The sequence below is a fragment of the Rhynchophorus ferrugineus genome, unplaced genomic scaffold (genome assembly GCF_030347505.1).
Source record: "Rhynchophorus ferrugineus isolate W39M unplaced genomic scaffold, kcgeb_rfMv2 rfM10, whole genome shotgun sequence".
In the NCBI taxonomy this organism is placed as follows: domain Eukaryota; kingdom Metazoa; phylum Arthropoda; class Insecta; order Coleoptera; family Curculionidae; genus Rhynchophorus; species Rhynchophorus ferrugineus.
The window spans coordinates 8,507,674-8,518,874 of record NW_027472589.1 but is presented as its reverse complement, the minus strand read 5'-3'; the positions used below and the strand labels follow the sequence as shown (position 1 = coordinate 8,518,874).

The window sequence follows — 11,201 nt, the reverse complement described above, 5'->3', positions numbered from 1 at the left end:
TTAAAGGTTTTTCAGATAACTTCTTCTTCGCGTAATAAATGGATTCTGAGAAATAAATAAAGGAAAAAACTGAATGCTTACTATTTTAATAATCGTTTTAGTTTCACTTTTTAGAAAATAATAAATTTTTCAATTTTCAGTTAATTTCATTGGTAATCAACAAGTGTTTAATTAGTTTTCTTTCAAACCCTTACATCATATATAGTTTATTTACTCTTTGTTGTCAGATTCTCGGTCTCTGTTTCTGAACAACAAAACTCATAAGATGATATAAACATAGTATCTTCACAAGAAGACCTGAAGATGGTGGATGAAATTATTTCGTAACGTTGTTAAAACATTAAAGGTTTTTCAGATAACTTCTTCTTCGCGTAATAAATGGATTCTGAGAAATAAATAAAGGAAAAAACTGAATGCTTACTATTTTAATAATCGTTTCAGTTTCACTTTTTAGAAAATAATAAATTTTTCAATTTTCAGTTAATTTCATTGATACTCAACAAGTGTTTAATTAGTTTTCTTTCAAACCCTTACATCATATATAGTTTATTTACTCTTTGTTCTCAGATTCTCGATCTCTGTTTCTGAACAACAAAACTCAGAAGGTGATATAAACATAGTATCTTCACAAGAAGACCTGAAGATGGTAGATGAAATTATTTCGTAACGCTGTTAAAACATTAAAGGTTTTTCAGATAACTTCTTCTTCGCGTAATAAATGAATTCTGGGAAATAAATATAGGGAAAAACTGAATATTTACCATTTTAACATTCATAATTTTTCATTCAAGCATCATATATATAGAGAATATAAATAGGGCTTACCTTTTAATATAGGTATTCTGGATTATTTTATTTCATCGTTGTAAAACGTAAGAAATACCAAAATCTAGCGTTCAAAAAATAATTTCGTCAGTTTGAAAAATATTCTGCTATATTTCTTCCTTCAGTATTTTATGTTAGTGATTGAAAAATCATAATGACTCCTTCCTCTAATACACAGTACTCAATTACCTAAAACCAATAAAATAGTGATGTCCCCTCACAACCAGAAGTGGTCGTGATAGTGTCGCCGATTTGGAACACCTCCTGCAGTGTACGAACTAATTTTGGTAAAGCTATGTCAACACATGTAACATTTTATATAACAATACGAGTTCATGTATATATAATTATGTATAAACGTACATTATTAAAACTCAGGGCTGTCACCTAAAAAATAATATTAACGCGCACGTCATCATTGCGTCCCATTGCTTACGACTAAACACTGAACATCGAAGAGCTCGGATCACCGATACAGTAACATTCGGGAGGGACCTCCCGCAACCCTCGCCGTAAGTCTTCGTCACCAACGGGCTCCGCCGCTGTGTCACCGACGGCATTATCTGACGGTTTACATTCCCCGTAAACTTCCTGAACTGTCACTTACACCACCTGTTCGACCCTTAAAAGTTCCGAAAACAACCCTTTCCGCGAACCGCTTAGGATACGTTACATTCGTCTACCTGCGCGTCCCTTATCTGCTGTTTAGTTTTCCTGCTGGCCCGGCGAATTAGAGAACGGGACCGGGGCTTCGCCAGGTGACTTCCCTCCGAACCACCGGCACCTTCAAAATGGAAAGTTATTAGTTTCCTAGCTTTATATGCCTAAAACTATTATATAAATTAATTCAACTAGGTATTGTTTATGTTAAGTTCTCGCTGTATTTTTTGGTTTTAAAATCCGCTGTTTGTTATATTCCTTTAGATACTGAAATATTTTGTTATATATATATATATGAAATATCCGACAACAAAAGTCTTCATACAATACGCAACTGGTGCTTGTCTTTTCTACAACTCATACATATCAATATATTTTAAGATAGACCTGACCATTTATATTCATAACAACTATTTGAAGACACTTTTTTAAAAAGAAACTGTTTTTAGGAAATAAAAGCTGCATCATCATTATTACGATAATTAAATCAAAATTGTATCCACCTGAAAGTAATCTAAAAACCATTATTATATCCAGTATTTCGTAACGTTACCTGAGCCAGAGGCTTTTTCCGGCAAAGGACTTTCCGCTCTTCGTTTCCCTTTGCTGGTGGCCGATACGTATGCACTCGATCTCCTCTTCAATCCGGCGTTGGCGTCGGTCACGTCGTTTTTCGGCACCAGCTTCGACAAAGTCAGGAACGAGCGAAAAATCTCTTTTATGTTGATGTCGTCCTTCGCCGAACATTCCAGGATACGGACCCTGGAACATGACGGAAAACGACGTTAGTCGATTTTACGACCGTGTCCAGGTGGCAAATTTTATTTTCTGAGCGGATTTAGTCGAGAAATGATGGGGAAGATAAAATATATATTCCTGCCTTTCTATCCCTTATAGGTACTCGAACTTCTAATATTTACATAATAGCATTAACATTTTAGCAACACTAAAAAAATCGCTAAAATAGTTGTATATGACATGAATATCTATATTTTTTTGGCTGGTTTATTTTTTATTTAACAGTGGGGCAAATGTCCTGCTATCATTTTGTTAGCGCGCCATCTTGGTTATATGACGTTTAGCTCAGTTTCGCTTTAACCATTATGTTGTCCAAATTATTATGGTTTTATATATGCCACAAGAACGAGCAGAAGTAATGACAATATTTATTGAAAATAATCGTTCTATTATTGCCACTGAGTGGAAATTACTTAGTTATTCATAAAACCACAACTTATCATTTTCGACAGTACGGTACGAAAGCAGACTGGCCTCATTCTGGAAGGCAACGGACGTCTCGTAACGCTGAAAATATAGCTCCGGTGCGCGATAGTGTTGCAGAATCTCCAAAAACAATAACTCGGAGACATGGTTCCCAGTTACACCTTTCTGCATGCAGTTAAGGCGAATTTTGGAAACCGTACAAAATTCAATTAGTAGAAAAATTGCTCTAAGTAACCTGACCAACGATGCTCTAAGTAACCTGACCAACGAGTTGAGTACAGTAATGCAATCCTAAGGCTGTCTGGTGAAATTAAAGATTTTTCGTTTAAATTGATAATGAGTGATGAAGCCCATTTTCTTCTCACTGGCCACGCAAATAAACAGAACAGTCGGTTTTGGGAAACATAGAATCTCCAAGTAATCCATGAAACATCATTGCATCCACTAAAAGCAACTGTAACATATGGTGTGGTATTCATGTTGGAAACATCATTAGTCCCTATATTTTTGGAAATGACCAAGGTGGTGCAGTTATTGTTACTGCTGAACGGTACCAAGACATTATTCGAAATTTTCTTGTACCAAGACATTATTCGAAATTTTCTTGTGCCTGAAATGGAAGAGCAAGGACTGGAGGACATGTGATTTCAGCAAGATGGGGCTATAGTACAAACAGCTCGTTCAACAATTCAATTATTAAATGACGCTTTTCCACGAAGACTAATTTCGCGAAGTGGCGATTTAGCATGAACAGCCAGATCTCCGGATTTAAATGCACCAGACTTTTTTTATCGGAGTTTTTAAAATCAAAAGTTTACGTTAATATCCCCCAAACAATTCAACATCTTAAAGACAATATTCGTAACGAAATTGAAGAAATTTAGTTTCAGATGTTGCAGAATGTCTTTAAAATGCCTTAAAAAGAGCCGAAAGATGCCTAGCGAATCGCGGCCACCATTTAGATGATATAATTTTTGATTAATAATGAAAAAAAATGTAAAGGTCAAATAAACTTTCTGAGAAAACCAAACTTACTTATCTTTTCTTTGAGCAAAGTTATAGGCAATCAAAATGGTAGCGGGACTTATGTCCCACACTGTATTTCGGTACTGCGCCTGTAACGTATTAGCATTTACCATCATCGACAGAACTGAATAAAGAAAATTATCAAAACAAAAAAACAATATTACTATAAATGTTTAAATAACATTTTTTTACACAAAAAAATACGGAAAATTCCAAGTAAAAACAACTCAAACCTGTAAAAAAATTCTATATACAACTCAAATCAAAAAATCTAAGGAATATTATAAGGTACATATCTAAGTTAGATTAAAGCGTAGGAAATCGGAGAACATAGGTTTATCCATGTGGACAAAAGTATAGTAAAGATACTCTTTAATGGTGGAGCCAATAGTACTGGATTGGTTATACTACAGTCTATTGTATTTTTTAATCTATAGACCTTTAGACCTATGCCAATGACTCAGTCTAGTTTTCACTCAGAGATCTTACGAAATCTGCAGTAACGGAATTACGGTTTTATAACTATAAAAGTGACAAAAAGGTCATTGATTCGATTCAAAAAAACATGAAAAAAGCTGAAATAACTTTGTCCTCAATTTAATATTTCATATTGCAACATAAACTATAAAAATAAAACATTACATATAAGTCAGATGCAAGAAAATTTCCGAGATTATATATGATGCTTAGAGTCCACCCAAAAATGTAGCAAGTAAGTTCGCGTTTAAAACTAACTTCCTGTACTTTACTATATACATACAGCTTCTTCTGTAGTAAAACGGATTATCCAAAAACATGGTGAACAACGGCTTTATTAAGCAAACATGGACCTAAGTCCCTGTCGTGGTTTAGGCAAGTTCTGTAAGTTAATTAGTTACATAAAGTTACAAGCTTCCTCTCTGCAACTTCTCCTTGTTACTGATACGAAAAATATTCCGACAGGACAAAAGTTTGATGATAAGTTTTACATAATTATCTCAATATTTCACTAAAACCCCGTTAATATAATGTACAACATTTAGTGTGTACATCTTAACATTGTAAAGTAATTTTTAGATTCAAATCTCACCAGGTTATTTAATAAGCTTGTTTTTTGGTATTTTGTAGTTTAAATTATTGATATATTATTATTGAATACAACCTTCCTAGCTTTAGAAGAGAATAAAATGGTGGATAGCACAACCTTTAAATAAAATAAACTAAATAAGGAAAAAACAATAAGCGCAAGAATAAAGGAAACATTTATAAGAATTTACTATAATTAGACAGGGCCGTAATAAATGTTAAAGGAAAAATTGAGAAAAAAAGCAGAGAAAAAGGTTTCCATCTTAATCTTAATGAATATTGCATATAATTGCTACTATTATAATTAAACAAGGCCGTAATAAATGCTAATGGAAAAATTTTAGAAAAATTGCAGAAAAAGGTTTCTATGTTAATAAATATAACGGCACAAGTATTAAACATAGATAAAAAATCAAATAGAGGCAAGTAGATATAAAGACAATGAAAAATAAAAAAAAAGGAGAAGCACAAAAATTTTAAATACAGAACCGATAAGAAAACAAACTCATCGATATTAAGAACAACAAATTATGAAGAAACATATGAGGATAGATACAACAACGAACAAAAAAACGGGCTGACAAACAGTTTCATTACATAAAAAGAGTGAACTGAAAAGACTTAAAATAATACAGAATGAAATTATTTTTAAAATATTTAGGTGAAAAAGTTTAATCATCAAAAAACTATTAAAATTACATGCAGAAATAAAAGGACAGAAGAAATTGAAAATGAGTAAAAATCGGAAATGGAGAAAAAGATAAAAATTGAGTGGAAGGTAAGGTGAAACAAAGAAAAGATAAAAGAAAGGGAGATGTAGAAAAAAGGGACTTATTTCTTCCCCTTCTTCTAGATAACCCTAAATAACATGTGAGTAAAGAACAAAGGTAAGCAGAAAGTGGTTGCAGAGTACACTAATATCAAGAGAAAATCAGATGATGATGAAGATAATACTAATGTAAATATTTCAATAAAAAACCATCAAAAATATAAAATGTATTCGAAAAATGAATAAAACAAGAAAATAGGTAATTATTTAAGATGGCTGCAGATGTGAAATAAAGATGGGAGATAAGTACGGTCGAGAAAAATTGACAAAACACAAAACTAAATAAGAACAAGCACATAAAATGTAAGAGTGTTGGAAGTAAGTACACGAAGAAGAAAAAGAATATGAACAAGCGATTTTATAAAGTACAATAGCGTATCAATTAGTGACATACACTGATCAGGAATCTTCAATGTTCCTATGGATTTATAGAGTTCTAGATTATCGGAATACTCTTCCAACTCTTACACATTTTTACATTCAGCTAGTCCAAGAGGTTAAATTTATAATATGGGTGTGCAATATAAAAAAATAGTTTTGCGTTTGGAAAAACGATGTTAAAAACTTCTTGTGAAATCACTGAACCCAATTCACTTTGGAACAAAAGTACACGACTCCTTATCCTTCTTTATTGATGAAGGATCAATCTAGTAGACCATAGCGATAAAATGGGGCACAAAATTCGTTGTGCTTTTTCTAAAATACTTAAAATGTTTGTGAGAATTCGAATGTATTTTAGTTCTTTGGTTAGAACTGGAGAATTGTACACAGGGATGACACAATGATACTCATTCTCTTCATCGTATTTTTACTACCATGCTAACTAATGTTATTGGAAGTCTACCGCGTGGATCTTTTTTCCGCGTGGATTTCAACGAAAAAAGTTAAGAAACATTTTTAACAAACTGACTACATGACGGATGGCAAAAATATGGCATATACGTAACATGTATTCGCAAAAAAGTTTTACTAAGGTTATATTGACCAAAAAAATAATCAATATACGTGTAAGTAACCATAAACTATCATTCGAACTGTATCGCTTGTGTCACTTTTTTTCATTCAAACCCGAGAATAACTACTACAAGAAATGTGGATGTTAATTATGACCAAAATTCCGAGCAACCCCAGGTTTCCTTGTTAATATTATGGAAATAGTTGGAACAGTTGCCGGCGACAAATCTTCGGGCAAAATTAAAGTTGTTTGCTGTTAGGTTTCGATTTAGTGACGGAATACACCCCGAGGAAACCCCAACCGATACGCTGTTATCGACTCGACAACGAGATGGGAAACCACTTGTGCCCTGCCGTTTTTAACGACCGTTTTAGTTTTGATAAAGGCAAAATTGGAAACGTCAGGTGTTTTGAAAACAATCTGCTAAATGGGCACTGCGAATAATAGTTGCCTGTTTTGGGTTATTTCTACACCTATAAGGTCTGAGATTTAATTTACTTTGAGAGTCACTTTTGTTAAACTAAATCTAAATACTGTTTTTTCATGTGTTCGGATTTTATATCGAAAAATTATACTTATTTCTTTCTGATCGTCTGGCTTACACAGGCCTGTAACAAAACTGTTGTTTGAGCAAGCAAGCAAAAAAATAGCAAGTTGAGAAAACTTATAACTTATTACAATATTAACCAATCAATTAAAATTCAGACAAAAACATCACTTGGAATCCATAAAATCGATGATGGTTTTCGATAATTCTTAAAAAATTCTGAAGAACTTCATTAATCGAACTAAGCAAAATATTTTTAACTAATTATAAACGAATAGCAAATATTGTAAATAACAAAATGAAAACGAATTACCTCAGTTTTGGTAGTTCGCAGTATACCCATTCAGAGACATCCTCCGGTGTGGTTTCTCTATGGGCTGGGGTAAGATCCAACTTATTCCCAGCCACTACGATGGGCACGTCCTGATAATCGATTCGCTGCTCCCGAATTTCCTCGAAACATTGCTTGATGCTCTCGAATGACGATGCCGATGCAACCGAGTACACCAGTAAGAAAGCGTGAGCAGTAGCGATACACAGTCGGCGCATTGCTGGAAACTGCATATCACCTGTAAAAAAGATTTAGACAATTATCCATCTCTATTGCATTGCAATTATCCATCATCATTATTCCATCACTAAATTTATTTAACTATGAATTGAAGGTGTTTATACAAATATTATAAGATTGGAGTAGACGTTGCTGACCCAAATGTAGTCTCTAGTAAGCTGAAGAAGGCTTCCTCAAGGCAGTAATATTTAAAACTTACCAGAATAAAGCGTTGCAAATTATTTTAATGAGTTATAGTACATTTGATATATACGACATCAAATTATCTACGATTGAGAAAGGATTCAGGCATTTCTCGATAAAATTCTGTTCAATATAGTCTAATGCCAACAACAACAGTAATAAAATAATAAATATATGATTAATAATTACACAACATAAAATAGATCAAGACGAAATTCATATAGATGGATAAAATTAATTATAAGTTAATTTTTTTCAAATAATACCCCCATCACCAACAGTTTTCTGGATGGAGGGCTAATCTACAAACACTGTATACACCAGAGAACATTATAAATTTCTATAAAATTATGTGAATTGTCTGTTAATTAAAATATACTAAGGATGAGCTAATTCCACAGACTCGTGGCATTTCTCCGGAGACCCAACGAAAAAAAACTTTCAAAACAAAATAATACCATTCTCTTATTACCCGCCATCAGTGTAAAACTGATTAATTTTCTCGAGAGGATCAGTGCCGGCAACCCTCCTCGACAACAGAATTAAAATCTAACGTAATTACCCCACAAAAAATATATTAATATATGTAGAGATCCAAGATAATACCGTCAGCTTGTCGGGAATCCCCCGTACTTCAAGAAAATTCAAATTTAATCATAATTACCGTAATAATGAGTTTATAACCATTGAGCTTAAGAGGTATTTTCATTAGTGGGTTAGTTAAGAAGATACGCTACAAAAAAAGCATTTTAAATGTTCTAGACGAATTAAAATGAAGCAAGTGATAAAATATAACTTTTGTAAATAATATGGCGTAGCACTATTTATGAAATGTTGAATCTTCAATTGATTTAAGTTCGTCTCTATTTTAACACGCCATCTTTCATAAAAACATAAGAATCAAAAATCATTGTAATTGTACAATTGATCTATTAAAGTCATTGAAGCCAATAGAACAATTGAATATTAAGTTCATTTTAAAAACGGTTGAAAAGTCATGGAGATTTATACCAAAAGGATTAGGTGAACCATCTCCAATACAAAGCCTTCTATGTAGGCTAGCTCATGAGTGGTCATACCTGAGACGATACAAAGTTTGGAAACCATTTTTGTAAAGAGAATTCAATAACGACATTAATATCAGAAACTATAGCAGAAATAACTTCAACATACATAGCTGCAGAATTAATTTATGGATTATTTCGTCCTCCAACTTGTTCGACAGCTTTAGCTTCTCTTGACATTCGCTCTTTTATCCGTATTTTGGACGGTGAAGAAGACGGAAAAGGTGTATTAAAGTCGAAACTATATTGAAAAATAAATGCATTTTTATAATTAAAATACATTAATATATTTCCTTGAACTTATTGAAAAAATCTAATACACGTGTTAAAGCTTCTTATTTGAATTTTATCCTTTTGCACAATTTAACCAAATATTAGAAATACCAATTATACCAAGACAAAATAATTTTCGACACTAGAATTCAACTGAGTCAACAACATTGGTTCTGAGTCTTACAAGAGCCAATTGTTAGTGGTTGAATAGTGAAGAACGTTGAACACGTGAAATTGGAGGATACTCTGAACGAGTATTGTGGTCAAACTCAGCAAGAGCAGCAGGTCACTTATTAGAGATTACCTAAAAAACATTTTGTATTGATTAAAAGTCTTGGAGATGGATCAAAAAAGTATATTGGATATTATTTAAATTAAAGCCTAGATATGATGAACAGCATTTTTTTCGTATATCAGCAATTCTTCCAACGCCAGAAAAAATAGACAATTTTGTATATCAAAGTTAAAGTAAGGGAAAAATCAACGCTTCCCCTACGAAGCTAAATATTTAAAGGTGTTGCTATATATATGGTGGGACCAATCCGGCGTGATACACTACGAGTTGCTAAAATGGGATGAAATAATTTCAGGGGTACACTATCGAGCATATAACATCTGTGCAAGAAAAGGAAAAAATTATTACATTAAAAATACTCTTTTTCATTACAATTCCTCCAGTTGTTATAGTTGTTTTGTCAAAAATAATTAAACATTATTTTAAGTAAACCAGACAAGTTAACCCAGGCCTCTACAAAAAAAGTGTAAAGAAGGAAGATCTGAAGGAAGCTTCTTGTCTTTGAGTTAAAAACCACACAGCACGCAACAGTAGTACTGAAATAGAAAAATTCCAGAGCGAAACATTACGAAACATACTCAATTTGAGAACAGTGAAACAGGAAATAAATCATAAAATATCAAAGGAGGCTTACCCAACTCTCATAAGAAAATAAAAAATGCTATTAAACTAACAACTTATAAGTTAGACAACGTGGTGACTTATTGTTTTCGGGAACGGCGCAGAACAGAGAAGAAAACAAATTATCATATTTGGTACGATAGACTACACCGATAAATAAAAGAAAATACTCATACAGTAATTTAAATATCTATAAATACATATGAAAGTATATTCGTACCTGCTGTGTCCAAAATATCCACTTTCAAAGTCATGTGTCCCAGATCGTACTCCTTGTTGTACAAATCCTCCACGGTACTTCGATATTTGTTGCAGTACGTGTTGAACAGGAACCGCTTTATGATGCAGCTTTTCCCCGCACCCTGCCCTCCTAGTATCACCAGCCGGATTCTCTCATAATCGCTCATCGTCGACATGCTGATTCTTCTGTTTCCCAACCGAACGACTACTCCTCGCACCAAACTTTCCTTGCCCTGGTCGTTTATTCAGATGGACGGACGTACAGATGAAGAACTCTCTGAAACAACGAAAAATAATTAATTAATGTATGCCCTGCAAGGCACTCCGAAACCATAGGGCTGCGAAATGTGTTTAAATCGAGAGTGAGTGGGGAAACGGGATTAAAAAGTTTACTGGCGGTTTTTCTAAAAAAAAAAAGGTTCAATGAACCCTTTTCTGATTCTCTAATTATTTATTAAGTATAAGTTGTACGAAACGGTGATAAAATAGCAATGGTAAAAGCTTGAGAATCTTAAAACTCGCTGTCTCATTTCTCTATCTGCGAAATGAAGTTTTGAATTAGAATCGACTTTTGTTCTTTCGGGAAGTTCTTCTTCCGTATTCCTCTCGCTTGTTCGTTTCGCAATCTCGGTTGAATGTAAGGCGGAACTTTCGAATCTTAATTGCTGTAATTTTCTATGAAGCTTCCGTTTTGTAGTGATTAGCGATTCGTCTAATACTCATATATGTTTTACACTGAACTTTAGAACGGACTTATTATTTCTTTTAGTTAATAACTTTTCCTAGTGCATCGTAGATGCTCATATAATTGATTCATTTTAAA

At 33.2% G+C, this 11,201-nt stretch overlaps 1 protein-coding gene across 1 annotated transcript; it reads right to left on the bottom strand.

Moving 5' to 3' along the window:
* Nucleotides 1-493: 493 nt before the first annotated feature.
* Nucleotides 494-10,648, bottom strand: LOC143203791 (GTP-binding protein Di-Ras2). The gene is made up of 4 exons (XM_076416073.1): nt 10,359-10,648; nt 7,445-7,700; nt 2,039-2,247; nt 494-1,609 (listed from the first exon to the last, which is right to left on the bottom strand). Exons 1-4 carry the CDS (start codon nt 10,552-10,554, stop codon nt 1,485-1,487), a joined length of 786 nt encoding a protein of 261 aa, XP_076272188.1. The 5' UTR covers nt 10,555-10,648; the 3' UTR covers nt 494-1,484.
* Between the last annotated feature and the right edge of the window lie 553 nt (nt 10,649-11,201).

Coding starts and splice junctions, on each gene's coding strand:
- LOC143203791 (XM_076416073.1), bottom strand. CDS start 10,554: ATGTCGACGATGAGCGATTATGAGAGAATCCGGCTGGTGATACTAGGA. Junction 2,248..7,444: donor TGCGAACTACCAAAACTGAG/GTAATTCGTTTT, acceptor GTCATGTTCCAG/GGTCCGTATCCTGGAATGTT. Junction 1,610..2,038: donor GGAAAAAGCCTCTGGCTCAG/GTAACGTTACGA, acceptor TCCATTTTGAAG/GTGCCGGTGGTTCGGAGGGA.